Genomic DNA, 22,549 nt, shown 5'->3' with positions numbered 1-22,549 from the left:
CCAATTTTCACGGTGTCAACAAATCCCCAAAAAGTTGGGACAAGTAGCAATAAGAGGCTGGAAAAAGTAAATTTGAGGATAACGAAGAGCTGGAAGACCAATTAACACTAATTAGGTCAATTGGCAACATGATTGGGTATAAAAAGAGCTTCTCAGAGTGGCAGTGTCTCTCAGAAGCCAAGATGGGTAGAGGATCACCAATTCCCACAATGTTGCGCAGAAAGATAGTGGAGCAATATCAGAGAGGTGTTACCCAGCGAAACATTGCAAAGACTTTGGATCTATCATCATCAACTGTGTATAACATCATCCGAAGATTCAGAGAATCTGGAACAATCTCTGTGCGTAAGGGTCAAGGCGGTAAAACCATACTGGATGCCCGTGATCTCCGGGCCCTTAAACGACACTGCACCACAAACAGGAATGCTACTGTAAAGGAAATCACAGAATGGGCTCAGGAATACTTCCAGAAACCATTGTCAGTGAACACAATCCACCGTGCCATCCGCCGTTGCCAGCTGAAACTCTACAGTGCAAAGAAGAAGCCATTTCTAAGCAAGATCCACAAGCTCAGGCGTTTTCACTGGGCCAGGGATCATTTAAAATGGAGTGTGGCAAAATGGAAGACTGTTCTGTGGTCAGACGAGTCACGATTCGAAGTTCTTTTTGGAAATCTGGGACGCCATGTCACCTGGACCAAAGAGGACAAGGACAACCCAAGTTGTGATCAACGCTCAGTTCAGAAGCCTGCATCTCTGATGGTATGGGGTTGCATGAGTGCGTGTGGCATGGGCAGCTTGCATGTCTGGAAAGGCACCATCAATGCAGAAAAATATATTCAGGTTCTAGAACAACATCTACTCCCATCCAGACGTCATCTCTTTCAGGGAAGACCCTGCATTTTTCAACAAGATAATGCCAGACCACATTCTGCATCAATCACAACATCATGGCTGCGTAGGAGAAGGATCTGGGTACTGAAATGGCCAGTCTGCAGTCCAGATCTTTCACCTATAGAGAACATTTGGCGCATCATAAAGAGGAAGGTGCAACAAAGAAGGCCCAAGACGATTGAGCAGTTAGAGGCCTGTACTAGACAAGAATGGGAGAGCATTCCTATTTCTAAACTTGAGAAACTGGTCTCCTCGGTCCCCAGACGTCTGTTGAGTGTTGTAAGAAGAAGGGGAGATGCCACACAGTGGGGAAAATGGCCTTGTCCCAACTTTTTGGGGATTTGTTGACACCATGAAATTCTGATTCAACATATTTTTCCCTTAAAATGGTACATTTTCTCAGTTTAAACTTTTGTTCCGTGATTTATGTTCTATTCTGAATAAAATATTAGTAGTTGGCACCTCCACATCATTGCATTCAGTTTTTATTCACGATTTGTATAGTGTCCCAACTTTTTTGGAATCCAGTTTGTATAAGTCCTGGGGGTATCTGAGTACTTGAGGATACTGTATGTACTTGGGGAAGGCGCCTGCTATAGGGGAAGTCTAGTTCAGGGTCATTACAGTTACAGACTCGTCTCTGCTTCATTTAGTGGTCACTACTCACCTGGGCTCTTATCTGTAGGACTGTCCTCCTCACACTGGTCATCGCCCCTCACATCTGTCTTTGTAGGAATCTCCTCCTTGTATTCCTCATCACCCCTCACATCTGTCTCTGTAGGAATGTCCTCCTTGTATTCCTCATAGCCCCTCACATCTGTCTCGGTAGGAACCTCCTCCTTGTATCCCTCATAGCCCCTCACATCTGTCTCTGTAGGAGTCTCCTCCTTGTATTCCTCATCGCCCCTCACATCTGTCTCTGTAGGGATCTCCTCCTTGTATTCCTCATCACCCCCCCACATCTGTCTCTGTAGGAATGTCCTCCTTACACTGGTCATCACCCCTCACATCTGTCTCTGTAGTAATCTCCTCCTTGTATTTCTCATCGCCCCTCACATCTGTCTCTGTAGGAATCTCCTCCTTGTATTCCTCATCGCCCCTCACATCTGTCTCTGTAGCATTAATATTGCGCAGATCTTCATCCTGATATAAAATCTGTGAAGCAAATATTGTAAGTTACAGGACAGTCGGAGAAGTTACGAGAAATATTTTACATGACCACAAAAGATCGTTAAAGGGGTCATCATCCAACTTTAACCTTTTTTAACAGAGTGACCGGACTTGTGGTGGGTTCATACTTACCTGATCCCCACCGCTGGCTGCCGGCTTCATCACTCCACGACCGCCTCCGCAGGTACTGGGACTCTGGGAATCAACATCCCATTGATGGGGGCATGTGACCACTGCAGCCAATCACTGGCCGCAGCAGTGATCAGCGATAGGGAAAATCTCGGTTACCTGACCATCCTGTGAAAGGAGAGGACGCGGACATCTCTCTGGTGTTGTCCTCTGACTGGATCTCTCTGCAGGAGACACAGAGACTGGACTTTACAGACAGAGAATTCCAGGACATTTGTATTTAGTCCTGTCTGTTACCTGGAGATGTGAGGGGCTGGTCCTCCTCCATCTTGGCCTCCTTGTGTAGACCCTTGTGTCCTTCTAAATACTCCCACTCTTCCATGGAGAAATAGACAGCGATATCCTGACACCTTATAGGAACCTGACAACACAATGACACCGTCATCACCCAGACCCCTCCAGTGCTGTGACTGTATAATGTCCCCGCATTCCCGGCGGTGTCACCTCTCCAGTCAGCAGCTCCATCATCTTGTGGACGACTTCTAGGATCTTCTCATTGTTCTTCTCATGTATCAGATTACTAGACGTCTTCTTCACCGTGGAGTAATCCTGTTCATGGAAGACATAATAATAAATGTCACCATGTACATTCCAGAGTCCATCACTTCTACAGCCATGTCCACCTGTAATTACCATAGATAATGATGTAATGTGACATCATCAGAACCTCTCACCTCTCCAGTCACATCCCCTGTAATTACCATAGATAATGATGTAATGTGACATCATCAGAACCTCTCACCTCTCCAGTCACATCCCCTGTAATTACCATAGATAATGATGTAATGTGACATCATCAGAACCTCTCACCTCTCCAGTCACATCCCCTGTAATTACCATAGACAATGATGTAATGTGACATCATCAGAACCTCTCACCTCTCCAGTCACAACACCTGTAATTACCATAGATAATGATATGTGACATCATCAGAACCTCTCCAGTCACATCCCCTGTAATTACCATAGATAATGGTGTAATGTGACATCATCAGAACCTCTCACCTCTCCAGTCACATCCCCTGTAATTACCATAGATAATGATGTAATGTGACATCATCAGAACCTCTCACCTCTCCAGTCACATCCCCTGTAATTACCATAGATAATGGTGTAATGTGACATCATCAGAACCTCTCACCTCTCCAGTCAGATCCCCTGTAATTGCCATAGATAATGGTGTAATGTGACATCATCAGAACCTCTCACCTCTCCAGTCACATCCCCTGTAATTACCATAGATAATGGTGTAATGTGACATCATCAGAACCTCTCATCTCTCCAGTCACATCACCTGTAATTACCATAGATAATAGTGTAATGTGACATCATCAGAACCTCTCACCTCTCCAGTCACATCACCTGTAATTACCATAGATAATGATGTAATGTGACATCATCAGAACCTCTCACCTCTCCAGTCACATCCCCTGTAATTACCATAGATAATAGTGTAATGTGACATCATCAGAACCTCTCACCTCTCCAGTAAGCAGGAAGAGTATCTCTAGGGTAAGATCTAATATCCTCTCCGCCATCTTGTCCCCATCTCCATCCATTATCTGGTACTGATGATGTCATCTGACAATCCTATATCACAGGAACCTGAATGGAAGAAGAGGAGTCAATGTAGAATCCGCATGAAATCCCATAGAAATGCTTATAATGACCGGAGATGATGAGGGACATTTGGGGAGCAATCAGAGGAGATGAGGTCTTCTCTCTATTGTCTGGATTGATGACAAGAAGATCTCGTCAGGGCAGTTCCTCCATGTTTGAGGTCACAGCAGTGTAAAGTATGGTGCGCCCTCACACGACCCCTACATAAAATCCCTGGCTGAAGTGGTGATACACCCGACCAATCAGCTGTTTGAGGAGACCGTGGCTCGCCGGTGAGCGCTGCAGTCTTCTCGCAGGTCACCAAGCGCCGTCTTTTGTAAAGTGGTTGTGCTTGATATCGCAGCTGTGACCGGTGAATGTGACATCACATGGCCTTGGAAGAGGCGTAAGAGGTCACCGAGCGCAGCAGCCTCTTCATACAGCTGATTGGTGGGGTCCCGGGAGTAGGAGCCCCCTGATCTCATGACCTATCCTGAAGATCGGTCATCAATATGATAATTCCAGAAAACCCCTCTGACACCACTACTTTATAAGAGGGTCTACAGGAATGTCCAGTTCACCCGGAGGAAGTCTTCTGGGTGAACCGGAGACCAGGAGGGAAGACGCCGGAGATGGCGGCCGGACCGATCATAGAGGGACAGGAAGACGATTTCTGTTCTTCCTTCTTGATCCAATTCATCTCTAGTTCTGGTCAAATATTGACCAACGACCCGATTCTGGGGCCGGAGCCAGACGTTGTTTTTTCGAAGGCCCCAATTACATAATAAATTGTCCCCCAGCAGCTCGAGACCAGATCCGGTTCATCATTCACATGGAGGCTGCACCGGAAGGAGCGGAACGTTAGAACTGCCTGAGCTGTATCTGCAGGACTGACTGGACAGTGAGGGGACTATAACCTGTGACCACGTAGGTGTGGACTGTGCGGAGCCCCCACGTGGCCTGCAGCATGTGGGACACGCCCTGCGCAAGTTACAAACCAGGACACGAGAAGATGGAATATAAAGAGGGGTCTAGAAAAGCAGCGCGTGGCTCTGCATCTCCAGCCTGGACGGGACCCCTAAGGGCCGGACCTGGTGAGAGATAAGGGGGAGGGGGGGGGGGGGCCGGTGAAGGCCATTAATCGGAGGGAAGCTGAATGGTCCACGGGTCATGGACCTCACAGCCAAGCAGGACAGTTACCTAAACAGGACCTCACCCTCCCGGCTGGTACAGAGGGATCCCCAGTGTGATAGGGATGATGGGCAAGTAGTCATGGAGAGGACCATGGGGAACCTCCTCTCTGATTGGTCCTTTATAGTCACATGGTATTTAAAAAGCTGGAAGCAGCAACTGTGAACAAGTAACATTGGATTCTATGGATTTTACATTTTAACGGGAATTTTCAGACTTTTAACCCCTTCATAATAGGGACATTTTCCATTTTCATTTTTTACTCCCAGCCTTCCTGGAGCCATAACTTCTTTATTTCCCATTAACACAGATGACGAGGACGTTAACATCGCCGGACGAGGACTTGTTATTTGTGGGACCAGTTGTACTTTGTAATGGCGCCAGTTACGGTTCTACACAATGTAGTGGGAAGCGGGAAAATTCCAACTGGGGGGATAAAAATAACAAAAAACACCCACAATTCGGGCAGTTTTCTGGTTTTGCTGTCCCAGCGTTTCCTGGCCGGTTCCCCTCATCCTCCGGTCGGTGCGATTACAGCGACACCACATTTATACAGGTTTTATTGTGTTTTAATATTGAAAAAATAAAAACTTTGGAAAAAACCGAATGTTTTCTCTGCATCCCCATCTTCTGACCGCCATAACGTGTGCGGCGCTGTGTGCGCATTCCCAGTCTGTGCTTCTCACTGACGCCGTATTGTGGATGGCGGGTTTATTTATTTTCCCATTTGCGCTAAATCCTTGTACATTTTAATAGCGGAGGCGACGTGTGTTGTTTATGTACTTTTAACTTTGGGGAGGGGGGGGGATTTGAATATATATTTTTTTATCCGGATTTGTAGTTCCAGGTTTTTGCGGCTCCAGGTGCCGTGGTCACGAGCCCCGGTGGACGTGGCGGCTGCTGCTGGATCGGTCCCTGCCGTATAAACATATCGCTGGTTTTATCCCGTTTTCGGCTTCTCCCTGTGACTTGATCGGCGGAGCTCCTCCTCCAGGTCTGTCATAGGACGTCCACTGGGAGACCCTCCCCCGCAGCAGCACCAACCCCGTCACATCCAGCAGACTGCGGGGAGGATCCTACGGCACTCATAACAGACTGCACTACTGAAGCATCAGCTGCGACAGACATCATACACTGCACTACTGAAGCATCAGCTGCAACAGACATCATACACTGCACTACTGAAGCACCAGCTGTGACAGACATCACACACTGCACTACTGAAGCATCTGCTGCCACAGACATCATACACTGCACTACTGAAGCATCAGCTGCCACAGACATCACACACTGCACTACTTAAGCATCAGCTGCCACAGACATCATACACTGCACTACTGAAGCATCAGCTGCTACAGACATCATACACTGCACTACTGAAGCATCAGCTGTGACAGACATCACACACTGCACTACTGAAGCATCAGCTGTGACAGACATCACACACTGCACTACTGAAGCATCAGCTGTGACAGACATCACACACTGCACTACTGAAGCATCAGCTGTGACAGACATCACACACTGCACTACTGAAGCATCAACTGCCACAGACATCATACACTGCACTACTGAAGCACCAGCTGTGACAGACATCACACACTGCACTACTGAAGCATCAGCTGTGACAGACATCACACACTGCACTACTGAAGCATCAGCTGTGACAGACATCATACACTGCACTACTGAAGCATCAACTGCCACAGACATCACACACTGCACTACTGAAGCATCAACTGCCACAGACATCACACACTGCACTACTGAAGCATCAGCTGTGACAGACATCACACACTGCACTACTGAAGCATCAACTGCCACAGACATCACACACTGCACTACTGAAGCATCAACTGCCACAGACATCATACACTGCACTACTGAAGCCCCAGCTGTGACAGACATCATACACTGCACTACTGAAGCATCAGCTGTGACAGACATCATACACTGCACTACTGAAGCATCAGCTGTGACAGACATCACACACTGCACTACTGAAGCACCAGCTGCGACAGACATCACACACTGCACTACTGAAGCACCAGCTGTGACAGACATCATACACTGCACTACTGAAGCATCAGCTGTGACAGACATCACACACTGCACTACTGAAGCATCCGCTGCCACAGACATCATACACTGCACTACTGAAGCATCAGCTGCCACAGACATCACACACTGCACTACTGAAGCACCAGCTGCCACAGACATCACACACTGCACTACTGAAGCATCAGCTGTGACAGACATCACACACTGCACTACTGAAGCATCAGCTGTGACAGACATCATACACTGCACTACTGAAGCACCAGCTGTGACAGACATCATACACTGCACTACTTAAGCATCAGCTGTGACAGACATCACACACTGCACTACTGAAGCATCCGCTGCCACAGACATCATACACTGCACTACTGAAGCATCAGCTGCCACAGACATCACACACTGCACTACTGAAGCACCAGCTGCCACAGACATCACACACTGCACTACTGAAGCACCAGCTGTGACAGACATCACACACTGCACTACTGAAGCATCAACTGCCACAGACATCATACACTGCACTACTGAAGCATCAGCTGTGACAGACATAATACACTGCACTACTGAAGCCCCAGCTGTGACAGACATCACACACTGCACTACTGAAGAACCAGCTGCCACAGACATCATACACTGCACTACTGAAGCATCAGCTGCCACAGACATCATACACTGCACTACTGAAGCATCAGCTGCCACAGACATCATACACTGCACTACTGAAGCATCAGCTGCCACAGACATCATACACTGCACTACTGAAGCACCAGCTGCCACAGACATCATACACTGCACTACTGAAGCACCAGCTGTGACAGACATCATACACTGCACTACTGAAGCACCAGCTGCCACAGACATCATACACTGCACTACTGAAGCACCAGCTGTGACAGACATCATACACTGCACTACTGAAGCACCAGCTGCCACAGACATCATACACTGCACTACTGAAGCATCAACTGTGACAGACATCACACACTGCACTACTGAAGCACCAGCTGCGACAGACATCATACACTGCACTACTGAAGCCCTAGCTGTGACAGACATCATACACTGCACTACTGAAGCATCAACTGTGACAGACATCATACACTGCACTACTGAAGCATCAGCTGTGACAGACATCATACACTGCACTACTGAAGCATCAGCTGTGACAGACATCACACACTGCACTACTGAAGCATCTGCTGTGACAGACATCATACACTGCACTACTGAAGCATCAACTGCTACAGACATCACACACTGCACTACTAAAGCACCAGCTGTGACAGACATCACACACTGCACTACTGAAGCATCAGCTGCCACAGACATCACACACTGCACTACTGAAGCACCAGCTGTGACAGACATCACACACTGCACTACTGAAGCATCAGCTGTGACAGACATCATACACTGCACTACTGAAGCATCAGCTGCCACAGACATCACACACTGCACTACTGAAGCACCAGCTGTGACAGACATCACACACTGCACTACTGAAGCATCAGCTGTGACAGACATCATACACTGCACTACTGACTGCGGCCCCCGGCTCCCCGGTACCTGCTCCTCCTCATGCCGGGGCTCTCCCTCCCGCTGTCCGGACATCAGAGCCTCTTTACAGGACGTTTCCAGCAGAACTTCCTCTTTCGCTTTTGGTTCCTGGTGTTTTCCTCTCCCAGCATGCTTTGCGGTGTGACGTCACAGGGCTGGCCCCGCCCGGCACACTGGTCAGTCTGCACTAGCCCCGCCCCTACACCTCCGGCGGCCATGTTAGTACACCCAGACATGGCTCCTGCTCCTCTCCTCACATCACTGAGGGCCACAGGCGCTTCCCTCACCATCTCCAGAGCCCCAAACACTGGGAGCGGCCAGCACAGCCGTATCTAAGCCTCTCATGTGAGATACAGCCTGCTGAGCCTGGATCACAGCTTCTCTTGTGTGATACTGTCTGCTGAGCTGTGTATCTAATCCTATCCTGTGTGATACTGTCTGCTGAGCTGTGTATCTAATCCTATCCTGTGTGATACTGTCTGCTGAGCTGTGTATCTAATCCTATCCTGTGTGATACTGTCTGCTGAGCTGTGTATCTAATCCTATCCTGTGTGATACTGTCTGCTGAGCTGTGTATCTAATCCTATCCTGTGTGATACTGTCTGCTGAGCTGTGTATCTAATCCTATCCTGTGTGATACTGTTTGCTGAGCTGTGTATCTAATCCTCTCCTGTGTGATACTGTCTGCTGAGCTGTGTATCTAATCCTATCCTGTGTGATACTGTCTGCTGAGCTGTGTATCTAATCCTATCCTGTGTGATACTGTCTGCTGAGCTGTGTATCTAATCCTATCCTGTGTGATACTGTCTGCTGAGCTGTGTATCTAATTAATTGTGCTGATCACAGCCCCCTGTAAGAGATCGGGTGCTGCCAGGCCGCAGGGGGCAGTCATGTTCACAGTTCGTAGTATATTCTAACTTGAAGCGTCTCCATCACCATGGGAACGCCTCTGTGTTAGAATATACTGTCGGATCTGAGTTTTCATGAAGTAAAAACTCAGCTCTGAAAAAGCTTTTATGCAGACGGATCTGCGATCCGTCTGTGTGAAAGTAGCCTACGGATCACGGACGCGGCCAATCTTGTGTGCATCCGTGTTTTTCACGGACCCATTGACTTGAATGGGTCCACGAACCGTTGTCCGTCAAAAAAATAGGACAGGTCATATTTTTTTGACGGACAGGAAACACGGACGCGGATGAACAACGGTGCATTTTCCGAGTTTTCAACGGACCCAAATGGGTCCGCAGAAAATCACGGAAAACGGAACAACGGACACGGATGCACACAACGGTCGTGTGCATGAGGCCTAACGCTGATGTTGAGTTTTTCGTAGATGGATCAAGATATTACCTTGATGGGAAACCATACACAGGGTATGCTGTGACTACCTTGGGAGAAAGTGAGAGACAAGAATCACTCCCACCAGGATGCTCGGCTCAGGAAGCGGAGTTGACTCTCGTTATGGGTTTGGCATTGCACATGATTATGGTCCCATCTGGAAGAGCAGGGACTTTGTGGGATCCTCTGGTAATTCTATCAAAAATGCTGAGTCTGTGGCTCGACTATTTAGAGCCTTGGAACTACCTAAAATGGTAGCCATTGTCAAGGTACAGGCCCACACAAAAGAACAAACCAAAGAAGCTAAAGGAAATCGATGAGCAGATGCCATAGCCGGCCACTCAGTGGACATGGTACCACAGGCAGGGGAGATGGATCTGGAGGTACTCCAGAAACTTCAAGAACAAACAGCTATGCCAGAAAGAGAGGACTGGGAAAAACAAGGGGCCAAGAAGAATCAAGAAGGTTTGTATGCCATAAGTGGAAAATTGTGCCTTCCTAGGGTATTGTATTCTATGATTTGCGCACTGGTCACATGGCCCAAGCCACCAGTCAAAAGAAGCAATGGTAAAATGGTAGCACAAGGATGGGTGGCGCCGGGGTTCAACAATGCCGCTGCAAAATTTGTCCAGGGATGTGTGATCTGTGCTTGCCATAACATAGGGAGAACTGTAAAAGGTGCCCCCCAAAGCCATTGTACCCGTTTCAGAGACTGCAAATTGATTTTATACAACTTCCCAGGGTTGGCACATATGAGTATGTCCTGGTATGTGTAGACCTCTTTTCAGGGTGGCCAGAGGCTTGGCCCACAGCGAAAGCAAATGCAAAAACTGTTGCTAAAAAACTGTTGTCTGAAGTTGTATGCAGGTTTGGGATCCCTGAAGTAATTTATAGTGATAGAGGTACTCATTTCACTTCAGAAGTATTACAAGAAATACTTCATGAAAAGGAATTGAAAAGGAAATGACTGGGCACACCTAAGGATATTTAGTGACCAACAATTTATTAAGTTAAAAAGACAAGTAAGTTGCGGTAGTTGAAATATCAGATATATAAATGCAGAAACATTGAGCGGTAAAAAGTTAATAAAATTAATAAAGTTTACGCACTTGAACAATGATTCATAAAAAGGTTCATATAAAAATCTGTGTAAAAAGTTCTGTACATTTGTGGTTAATGTGCAGACCAGTCACTAGATGGTAGCGGTACCGCCCATGACTGCTAGCTACACCTCAAACACAAATGGACAGCTGAAATACAAAATAATTGGACTAATATCAAAACAGCGATCTGGTGTCAATAAAAGTTCAATGCAAACAATAGTTAGTAGATATATAACTATGTGCAAATATAAGCCGCGGTCAGGTGATGAAATGTAATAATCGACTTGACATAGGAATTCAATGCCCCGGAGTGGTCATGGGAGTCCAAATGAGACAAATGTTAGTTAGGGATAGTAAACTAGCCTTGGTATGGCAAAAGTGCAGGAATTGTAAGTTTTGACTTACTCCGTAGCTGACTTAGCGGCGTCCCGCTTTCAGTCAGAGAAGGATCCGACAATATGATGGAAATATATTAAGGAACAGTCTTACCGGTATTGGAGGGTTTCTCTCATATAGAAGAAGCCTCAGCCGTCTCTCGGAACTTTATTCCCGGATTTTTCGTTACGGTCAGGTGAATCCCGCAATGAGTAAATGAATTGGGTCACCTATTCATGCCTTGGGAATAGAACAAGCGTTCCATACTCCATACAGTAGAACGCTTAAACGGAACCCTAAGGTCAAAAATTCAAAAGGCCATGGCAGAGACTGGTAAGCCATGGACTGAATGTCTGCCCATAGCGTTATATTCAGTCAGAGGGACTCCACATAGGAAACTAAGTCGAGTCCATATGAGATATTGCTTGGTACAGCCCCAAAGACAGGTCTGTGTTTTCCCCAGCAGCTTCAGATGCTTCACTCTGATATGACACAGTATGTGGGAGCCTCATGTAAGAGATTAAAACAAACTCATGACCGTGTTTTTAGTCCCATTCCAGATCCGTCTTCTTTGGAGGGAACGCATGCATTAACTCCTGGAGATTGGGTTACTGTCATGGTCTTACCTTCTTGCTGTTCTCCTTCGTTTGACATGTGCTGGCGGCCATCTTGGTTTCTGGGTTTCTTGTAGCCTTCCACCCTGCGGCTCCTCCTTCCCTCTGGGAGGAGCTGGATGCCTAGCTCATATATATAGGAGGTCTGTGGCTTCAGTTCCTTGCTTGGTCCTCCTGTGTTCACATGCTTCTAAGACTGCTGCTGCTTCTGGTTCCTGATCCTGGCTTCGTCTGACTACCCTGCTGGTTCCTGATCCTGGCTTCGTCTGACTACCCTGCTGGTTCCTGATCCTGGCTTCGTCTGACTACCCTGCTGGTTCCTGATCCTGGCTTCGTCTGACTACCCTTCTGGTTCCTGATCTCTGGCCTCTCAAAGACTCTGCTTCGGTTTCACCATTCGTTTGGACTTTTGCTTTACAGCTTTATTTTCAATAAAGCCTTCTTATTTTCACTTATCTCTTGTTGTACGTCTGGTTCATGGTTCCGTGACATTAGGACCAAGCCATGAGTTCTGACGGTACAGGGCCATCCTCGCTACCCATGCTGGTTGCCAGACTTGATCAGCAGGATCACCTGTTGGGTCGGTTCGCTGTGGCGTTGCAAACCCTGCTTGAACGCACGGCTCATTTCACTCCCGTTGCCGATGGGTCGGTTGTCGCTCCTACTGCCGCTCCGGTTGTTGCGCCAGAGTCTACCCCGACACCTGTTGTTGCGCCTGCGGTGTTTCGGGGTATGACCGGTTCTGCCCCTCTTCCACAGCTCTTTGGGGGAGAGCCAACTCAGTGCCGAGGTTTCCTTAACCAGGTGGGCATTTATTTCGAGTTGCTGCCACATGCCTTTCCTACTGAGAGATCAAAGGTGGGCTTCTTGATCTCGCTGCTCTCGGACAAGGCCTTGGCCTGGGCCAGCCCTTTATGGGAGAACAACAATCCGGTGGTTGCCGAGTTTTCCGGTTTTGTTGCTTCTCTTCGGAAGGTATTCGATGTGCCGGCTCGTGCTGCCTCTGCCGCGAAGCTCCTCATGTCCATCAGACAGGGTTCACGATCCGTAGCTGAATACGCCATTGAGTTTCGTACCCTGGCAGCAGAGGTGGGCTGGAATAATGAGGCTCTGGTCGCTGCTTTCTCTCATGGTCTCTCGGATGCCTTGAAGGATGAGGTTGCAGCTAAGGACCTACCAGTGGAGCTCGAGTCTCTTATTTCTTTCCTGATTTTGATTGACACCAGACTCAGGGAGAGACCTTCCTTTAAGGAGAGCCTGCGGAGGTCTTCTAACAGATTGGCGCCTACGTTTGCTGTCCCACCCGTGCCTCCCTCTCCTCCCACGCCTCCTGGGGATGACTTGTCTGGGGGTGAACCCATGCAGCTGGGGTTTGCTCGCCTGTCCGAGGGGGAGAGGGTACTCCGGAGACGCGAGGGTCGATGCATGTACTGTGGTCTCTGTGGGCATTTTCGGTTGGCATGTCCGAACCGTCCGGGAAACGCTCGTACCTGAGATCCTGTCGGGGGCAGATCTTGGGTGGAGTCTCCTCGTCCCCGGTTTCCCGTGTTGACAAACCACTGATCACTGTTGTCCTCTCCTGGGTCGGGGGCTCGGTGACGACCCAGGCGTTGGTGGACTCTGGTGCTGGTGGTTTGTTCATTGATAGTGTGTTCGCTGCCGCCAATTCCATTCCTCTGCAGGCTCGAGGTTCCCCACTGGCTCTTGAGGCGATAGACGGCAGACCCCTTCTGTCGTCACACGTGACTCATGAGACCCTTCCAGTGGGGATAGCCATTGGTGCCGTTCACAGAGAGTCAGTCTGCCTCCAGGTTATTTCGTCTCCACACTCCTCGGTGGTCTTGGGGTACCCCTGGCTCCAGAAGCATAATCCGACTTTCGATTGGAGATCGGCCGAGATCCTCTCGTGGTCACCGCAGTGTGGGGCTAGTTGCATCCATGGGTCTGTCAAGTTGCTGTGTACTTCCTCGGACTCTCTGTTGCCTCCTGAATACGAGGAGTACCGGGATGTATTCGATAAGGTGCGCGCGGTTGCCCTACCTCCGCACCGCCCATACGATTGTGCCATAGAGTTACAACCTGGTGCCGTTCCTCCTCGTGGCAAAGTCTATCCACTGTCGGTAGCGGAGAATGAGGCCATGGAGGAGTACGTGAGGGAGGCGCTTTCACGCGGACACATTCGCAAATCCTCGTCCCCGGCAGGGGCTGGATTTTTCTTTGTGAAAAAGAGGGGCGGTGAGTTGAGGCCTTGCATCGATTACAGGGGTCTCAATCGCATCACGATCAAGAACGCTTACCCGATACCCTTGATTTCCGAGCTGTTCGATCGCCTTAAAGGGGCCACGGTCTTTACCAAACTCGACCTGAGGGCGGCATATAACCTGGTAAGGATCAAGGCGGGCGATGAGTGGAAGACCGCGTTTAACACCAGGACCGGTCATTATGAATCCTTGGTTATGCCCTTTGGGTTGTGCAATGCGCCCGCAGTCTTTCAGGAATTCATCAACGATGTTTTCCGTGACCTGTTGCAGCAGTGTGTGGTGGTCTATTTGGATGACATCTTGGTATATTCTGAATCCATGGAGGCCCACATTCTGGATGTCAGACGAGTGTTGCAACGGTTACGAGAGAACAAGCTGTTCGGTAAGCTTGAGAAATGCGAATTTCACCGATCCCAGGTAACCTTCTTAGGTTACATCATTTCCGCTGAGGGGTTCTCCATGGATCCTGAGAAGGTTTCGGCTGTCTTACAGTGGCCCCAGCCCAGTGGTCTTCGTTCCCTGCAGCGCTTTTTGGGCTTCGCCAATTATTATCGGAAGTTCATCAGGGACTTTTCCATGCTGACCAAGCCTCTCACGGATCTGACCAGGAAGGGCAGTAATTCCCAGGTCTGGCCGCTCGAGGCCATCCGAGCTTTTGAGGCCCTAAAGTCCGCTTTTGTGTCGGCTCCGATTCTGTCGCATCCCAACCCTGGGTTGCCCTTTGTCCTCGAGGTGGACGCGTCTGAGACGGGAGTAGGCGCCCTTCTGTCTCAGCGTAGAACACCAGAGGGTCCTCTGCTTCCTTGTGGGTTTTACTCCCGGAAACTGTCTTCCGCGGAGTGCAACTATCAGATTGGTGACAGGGAGTTATTGGCTATCGTGCAGGCCCTTAAAGAATGGAGGCACTTGCTCGAGGGTTCGGTGGTTCCGGTTCTCATCCTGACGGACCATAAGAATCTGACCTACCTTTCTGAGGCCAAGAGATTGACACCACGTCAGGCCAGATGGGCTCTGTTCTTGTCACGTTTTAATTACGTGGTCTCCTACCTACCCGGTTCCAAGAACATCAGGGCGGATGCCCTATCACGGCAGTACTCCGAGCTGTCCAGGGAGGAGTCGATTCCGACTTCGGTCATACCTCCGAATCAGATCCTGGCCGCCATTCGCACCAGCCTGACCTCTCCCCTGGGTGAGCAGATTTTGGCGGCTCAATCTGGTGCTCCCCCTGGGAGACCCAACGGCAGATGTTTTGTGCCTGAGGAGTTGCGCACTCGGTTGTTGCGAACCTACCATAACTCCAAGACCGCGGGGCATCCTGGAAAGAATCAGCTGTCCTGGGCTGTTTCACGTCTGTTCTGGTGGCCTTCCCTACGTTCCGACATCGCCGCATATGTAGCGGCATGCTCCGTTTGTGCCCAGAGTAAGTCCCCTCGGCACCTTCCGTTGGGCCTTCTGCAACCCATAGCCACCGGGGAGCGCCCATGGTCACACCTGGGGATGGATTTCATTGTGGACCTCCCTGCATCCCGAGGCCATACGGTCATTCTCATGATTGTGGATCGGTTTTCCAAAATGTGCCACTGTGTTCCTCTCAAGAAGTTACCCTCTGCACAAGAGTTGGCCACGATTTTTGCCAGGGAGGTCTTCCGGTTGCACGGTTTGCCCAAGGAGATTGTGTCGGATCGGGGGAGTCAGTTTGTGTCCAGGTTCTGGCGCGCCTTTTGCTCCCAGTTGGGGATTCATCTCTCCTTCTCCTCGGCCTACCACCCTCAGTCCAATGGGGCCGCAGAACGATCCAATCAGGCCTTGGAGCAATTCCTTCGTTGCTATGTCTCCGATCACCAAGACAATTGGGTTGACCTTCTGCCTTGGGCTGAGTTTGCCAGGAACACGGCGGTGAACTCTTCCTCTGGGACGTCTCCCTTCATGGCCAATTATGGGTTCCAACCTGCCGTGTTACCGGAGGTATTCTCTCCCCAGGATATTCCGGCTGTGGAGGATCACCTTTCCGTCCTACGTGCTTCTTGGGTACAGATCCAGAAGTCCCTTGAGGCCTCTGCGCAGCGCCAGAGACTCCAGGCTGATCGCAGACGAGCGCCTGCTCCTTCCTACCAGGTCGGAGACCATGTATGGTTGTCCACCCGCAACCTCAACCTTCGAGTGCCCACTCCCAAGCTGGCGCCTCGCTTTGTTGGTCCCTTCCGAGTGCTTCGCAGGGTAAACCCGGTAGCCTATGCCCTTGCGCTTCCTCCTGGCATGCGGATCTCTAACGTGTTTCATGTCTCCCTGTTGAAGCCACTGGTGTGTAATCGTTTCACTTCCTCGGCCTCGTCCGGTCCGAGTGGGCAATCATGAGGAGTATGAGGTGAGCAATATCCTGGACTCACGCCTGGTCCGCGGTCGGGTGCAGTTTTTGGTCCATTGGCGTGGTTATGGTCCAGAGGAGCGTTCCTGGGTTTCCTCCGCAGATGTCCATGCTCCTGCCTTGCTCCGAGCCTTCCACGCACGCTTCCCTCAGAAACCGTTTTTTGCTCCGCGGAGGAGGGGCCTTTGAGGGGGAGGTACTGTCATGGTCTTACCTTCTTGCTGTTCTCCTTCGTTTGACATGTGCTGGCGGCCATCTTGGTTTCTGGGTTTCTTGTAGCCTTCCACCCTGCGGCTCCTCCTTCCCTCTGGGAGGAGCTGGATGCCTAGCTCATATATATAGGAGGTCTGTGGCTTCAGTTCCTTGCTTGGTCCTCCTGTGTTCACATGCTTCTAAGACTGCTGCTGCTTCTGGTTCCTGATCCTGGCTTCGTCTGACTACCCTGCTGGTTCCTGATCCTGGCTTCGTCTGACTACCCTGCTGGTTCCTGATCCTGGCTTCGTCTGACTACCCTGCTGGTTCCTGATCCTGGCTTCGTCTGACTACCCTTCTGGTTCCTGATCTCTGGCCTCTCAAAGACTCTGCTTCGGTTTCACCATTCGTTTGGACTTTTGCTTTACAGCTTTATTTTCAATAAAGCCTTCTTATTTTCACTTATCTCTTGTTGTACGTCTGGTTCATGGTTCCGTGACAGTTACGCTTAAAAGACATATAAGAAAGGCTTTAGACCCTCGATTTGACGGGCCATTCCAAGTCCAGTTGACTACGCCAACTTCTGTGAACTTTAGAAGGAAAACCTACTTGGATCCACGCTTCGCACTGCAAAAGCTGGTGAAAAGTTAAAATATGAATCTAGGAAAGTATTTGATAATAAACACTTAGCTTTTGTTTCGCTAATGTAAAGAAAAAAGGCAGTATGGGATGGGACAATAAATGTATTAAATACCATAAGAATATTGCGCATATGAAAGATCTATCTGATTGTTGGATTTGTAGCCATTCACCTATCTCCTCCACCTCTATGCCATATATAACTAACCTACTTACTGAAGAGGAGCTTTTAGATATACCATGTTGGGATTTGCCTCCACTTGGGTTAGAATCTCCTCATGGAGATACAGCAGTGTCACTTCCTGTCACCGGATGGACAAACTATCCATGGTGGCAGGTAAATATTTCAGAGAAAATAGGAACCTGGTATGAATATGATGCCAGTAATGAAGGATGGAAAACTAGACCTGCTAGTATATTGGAAGTAGGAGAAATTCCTAGTGAAGAGATTAAGATAAGTTTCTCTGGGGAAAACGTTATAGTCAATGAAAAAACTAAGAAACTTCGATATCACCTAAGTAGGGAAATTCCTGATTCTAAATGGAATTATACGGAATATTTTCCCACAGGACAAAAGGGTCAGTGTGGCCTATTAGGTGCTTATGAGCCAGAATGTGGTGAAACAGAAGAAGATCTAGAGGGTTATAAAGGTGATAGGAGTGGAGCAATGAGTATAGATCCCAAAAGAACAAGTACTTTAAGTAAACAATGTAGCCCTTTTATGCATTATTTTACAATCACTACAGAAGACATTTCAATCTCATGGTGTATACAGTACAGACCAAAAGTTAGGAAACACCTTCTCATTCAAAGAGTTTTCTTTATTTTTATGACTATGAAGGCATCAAAACTATGAATTAACACATGTGGAATTATATACATAACAAACAAGTGTGAAACAACTGAAAATATGTCATATTCTAGGTTCTTCAAAGTAGCCACCTTTTGCTTTGATTACTGCTTTGCACACTCTTGGCATTCTATTGATGAGCTTCAAGAGGTAGTCCCCTGAAATGGTCTTCCAACAGTCTTGAAGGAGTTCCCAGAGATGCTTAGCACTTGTTGGCCCTTTTGCCTTCACTCTGCGGTCCAGCTCACCCCAAACCATCTCGATTGGGTTCAGGTCCGGTGACTGTGGAGGCCAGGTCATCTGGCGCAGCACCCCATCACTCTCCTTCATGGTCAAATAGCCCTTACTTTCAAAGTTTTCCCAATTTTTCGGCTGACTGACTGACCTTCATTTCTTAAAGTAATGATGGCCACTCGTTTTTCTTTACTTAGCTGCTATTTTCTTGCCATAATACAAATTCTAACAGTCTATTCAGTAGGACTATCAGCTGTGTATCCACCTGACTTCTCCTCAACGCAACTGATGGTCCCAACCCCATTTATAAGGCAAGAAATCCCACTTATTAAACCTGACAGGGCACACCTGTGAAGTGAAAACCATTTCAGGGGACTACCTCTTGAAGCTCATCAAGAGAATGCCAAGAGTGTGCAAAGCAGTAATCAAAGCAAAAGGTGGCTACTTTGAAGAACCTAGAATATGACATATTTTCAGTTGTTTCACACTTGTTTGTTATGTATATAATTCCACATGTGTTAATTCATAGTTTTGATGCCTTCATAGTCATGAAAATAAAGAAAACTCTTTGAATGAGAAGGTGTGTCCAAACTTTTGGACTGTACTGTATATGAAAGAACTACCATGTTTATCTCTGTGGTTGATGCAATAATTCGGAAAAATTATTTTTCGGCTAAAAAACGCGGAGGCACACAAGATTGTCGTCCGCGTCCGTTTTTTTCCTATTATTTGCATGGCAAACCTGTCTTAGACTTTTTGTTTACCTTCCTTTATGTCTGGTGGTCCTCCAAAAATAAAGGAAGACACACGGAAACAAAAACGGATCACGGAACAATGGAACCCCATTTTGCGGAACGGAACAACGGTCGTGTGCATGAGGCCTAAGTCTGCTGCCTCCTACACAGAAGGTGTGGGGTTCAATTCCCTGGAAATACTTGCAAAATACTTTCTTTATTAAAGGTTTTTGCTGAAAATGTAACCTTTATTTTTTCAATTGTTCATATTTTAAAGTTAATGTTACTAAAAAATATAAAAATAGGACAAAAACGATGAAAATTAATGCATTTTTGTAACATTCTTACTAGTAAATATGACACAACAGCATTCGGTATCCCTGTAATAACCCATACAACATAGTAAGTACATCATCGGTATGGTGATCGGTAAACAGAGTAAATAAAAATGTCGCGTGTTTTTTCCCCTTCATTTCAATAATACACTATTTACTATCATGTCTGTGAAGAAAACAGGTCAATGTAAAAAAATAATAATAATAAAAACTGTGCCAAAACAACACATTTTTTAGTCGCCTTGCCCCATAAAATGTACCCAAAAATGATACCAATAAAAACATCAAGTCTTCCTGCAAAAAACAATCCCCTAAGCAAGACGACCGGCAGAAAAATAAAAAAAAATATGGCTTTGAGAAAATGGAGACACAAAAACATGATTTTTTTTTCCCAGAAATGCTTCATTATGTAAAATTGAAACAAAGACATATTTCATATAGTTGCGTCGGTAACAACCTGCTGTATAAAAGTAGCACATGATCTGTCCTGTCAGATGAACATTGTAAAAAACTAAAACTGCGCCAGACAGCCATTTTTTGGTTACCTTGCCTCACAAAAAGCATAATATAATGCGATCAAAAATCTCATGTCCCCCAAATAAGGCTGAGTTCAAACGGGCGTTGCGGGAAAAGGTGCGTTGCGGGAACACGCACTATTTTTCCGTGCGAGTGCACAACATTGTAATGCGTTTTGCACGCACGTGAGAAAAATCGTGCATGTTTGGTACCCAAACCCGAACTTCTTCACAGAAGTTCGGGCTTGGGATCGGTGTTCTGTAGATTGTAACGTGGTTATAAGGGAAAATAATAGCATTCTGAACCATGTTATAAGGGAAACTAATAATGATCGGGTCTCCATCCCGATCGTCTCCTAGCAACCGTGCGTGAAAATCGCACCGCATCCGCACTTGCTTGCGGATGCTTGCGATTTTCACGCAACCCCATTCACTTCTATGGGGCCTGCGTTGCGTGAAAAACGCAGAATATAGAACATGCTGCGATTTTCACGCAATGCACAAGTGATGTGTGAAAATCACCGCTCATGTGAACAGCCCCATAGAAATGAATGGGTCCGGATTCAGTGCGGGTGCAATAAGTTCACCTACCGCATTGCACCCGCGCGGAAATCTCGCCCGTGTGAACTCAGCCTTATACCATTAAAACTGTCACCTTATCCCATACGGGTGCATCAGGGGGCTTCAAATGGGATATGGTGTCTAAAAAAAAAAGTGTAGCAGAATATGCCTTCCAAAAACCATATGGTGCTCCTTCCCTTCTGCACCCTGCCGTGTGTCCATACATCAGTTTACCACCACATGTGGGGTGTTTCTGTAAACTGCAGAATTAGGGTAATAGATATTGAGTTTTGTTTGGTTGTTAACCCTTGTGTTACAGAAAATAATGATTAAGATGTAAAATCTGCCAAAGAGGGGCGTGGCTTAGCAGCTCATGGAGAAGGAAGTGTAACGGCCGAGCTCCGCCACCAAACCGCAACATTAAGGCCCTGAGTCCACAGCACAAACCCCCACATGGGCAAGAAGCTGCCCATGAAGTCCCCACAGGGGGCCATACCTCCTCCGGACTCCCTCCACCGAGGCACGCTTCGGGACTTCGTCCTGTGCTCAGGACAGAGCACGCCACCATCTTTCCCGCCCGACCTGGCTGCCCCCGCAGAAGCGCTCCCGCTGTAGTGAAAGACGGGACCGCGAGACACCAGGCACTACGGCTGCGCAGGAGCACCCAGCACCGACCAACGTGGCCACAGAGACCAGCCAGCCTCTCCACCGTCACCCTGGACGTGGGTCCAGCTGGATAGCCTTGATCCCAAGATGGCGCCTGCACATGCCAAAACACAGACAGCGGAGGAGGCCCCTGCTCAGGTCAGTGCCCAGTGGTGTTCCTCAGACCCTCTTCAGCCATCCTCCCTCCCGGCTCTCTCTCCCTCCATGCAGCGGTACGCTGCCCCTACCCACGCACACTCCCCATACTCTGATCACGGCACTTATAGCGGTCCCCCATGTGACAAACTGCGACCGCCGTGGTCACAAAACCGTCACAGCGCCCCTAGTGGTCAATCCGCAAACAGGCCTCCCAGCCACTTTCAGCACACCAACAGTCTAACTTGAGTCCGTACAGTTGATAGGCTGAAAGCGCGGGGATTGGACCGCAGATTGACCGCAAGTAAGCGTGTGAGCGACCGGACCCACACACAGGGTAGTTTAACTGCCACCACCTTGCAATTTATGGGAGCAAGGAACCCACTATCTGGATAACAGAACCGAGTAGCTTTCTCTTCGGAGAGGCTAGGGTAAGTTTTTGCAGTGTTTGAAAGCAGGCATATGGCTAGAGAAATGACGGAGGTCATTTATTATATATATATATACAATACAACTTCTCAATATGTGCAGTGATGAAGGAAAGTATAGTCCAATAAACAAAAAGGGAGAAAAGAAAGAAAATACTTATTTTCCGCAGAAAAGATGTCCGTTGGTGAAATAGTCCGCTGCAGGGATAACGTCCAAGAAACCATTGTCCAGAGTGTAATAATCCGAATATGCCTACAGCCCACGGGTTCTCTGACTGAGGCCCTCTTCAGGTGTTGCTAAAAGTGGAGAACTCCTTTAGCAGATTCTAGGCCCTTGTTATAAGGATCCCAGAATCAAGGCGGGCAATGGAGAGTCTGCCTGCTGGGGCCGGCTGTATTTCTGAGATGAATGCCAGTTCTGAAATATGGTATGTGCCATATCTCGGGATGTCTCCGCTGTACATAAGTAACGAGAACAGATTCACATTCCCCACAAAATATCGAGTTTAGGGATATCAAATATGACTATTATAACCTGTTCTATG

At 48.1% G+C, this 22,549-nt stretch overlaps 3 protein-coding genes across 18 annotated transcripts in view; 1 reads left to right on the top strand and 2 right to left on the bottom strand.

Annotated features, from left to right (window-relative positions):
• LOC121000850 (gastrula zinc finger protein XlCGF26.1-like) overlaps window positions 1-1,872 on the bottom strand; it is a 106,779-nt gene extending 104,907 nt beyond the window's left edge. Inside the window, exon 1 of the mRNA XM_040431579.1 lies at window positions 1,561-1,872. Within this exon, the coding sequence (XP_040287513.1) occupies window positions 1,561-1,855 (295 nt within the window). The 5' untranslated portion in view covers window positions 1,856-1,872. The remainder of the gene's footprint in view (window positions 1-1,560) is intronic.
• The window catches only part of LOC121000834 (zinc finger protein 383-like), a 1,218,895-nt gene that overhangs the window by 543,439 nt on the left and 652,907 nt on the right, over window positions 1-22,549 (top strand). The window lies entirely within an intron of this gene.
• The window catches only part of LOC121000873 (gastrula zinc finger protein XlCGF66.1-like), a 61,156-nt gene continuing 40,777 nt past the window's right edge, over window positions 2,171-22,549 (bottom strand). The window contains exons 4-6 of the mRNA XM_040431622.1: window positions 2,697-2,801; window positions 2,490-2,613; window positions 2,171-2,416 (exon numbers count right to left, since the gene is read on the bottom strand). Coding sequence (XP_040287556.1) covers window positions 2,307-2,416; window positions 2,490-2,613; window positions 2,697-2,801 — 339 coding nt within the window. The 3' untranslated portion in view covers window positions 2,171-2,306. The remainder of the gene's footprint in view (window positions 2,417-2,489; window positions 2,614-2,696; window positions 2,802-22,549) is intronic.

This window comes from Bufo bufo, chromosome 5 (genome assembly GCF_905171765.1).
Source record: "Bufo bufo chromosome 5, aBufBuf1.1, whole genome shotgun sequence".
NCBI lineage: Eukaryota > Metazoa > Chordata > Amphibia > Anura > Bufonidae > Bufo > Bufo bufo.
The sequence above is the reverse complement of the archived record's forward strand: the minus strand, read 5'-3'. Positions and strand labels throughout refer to the sequence as shown.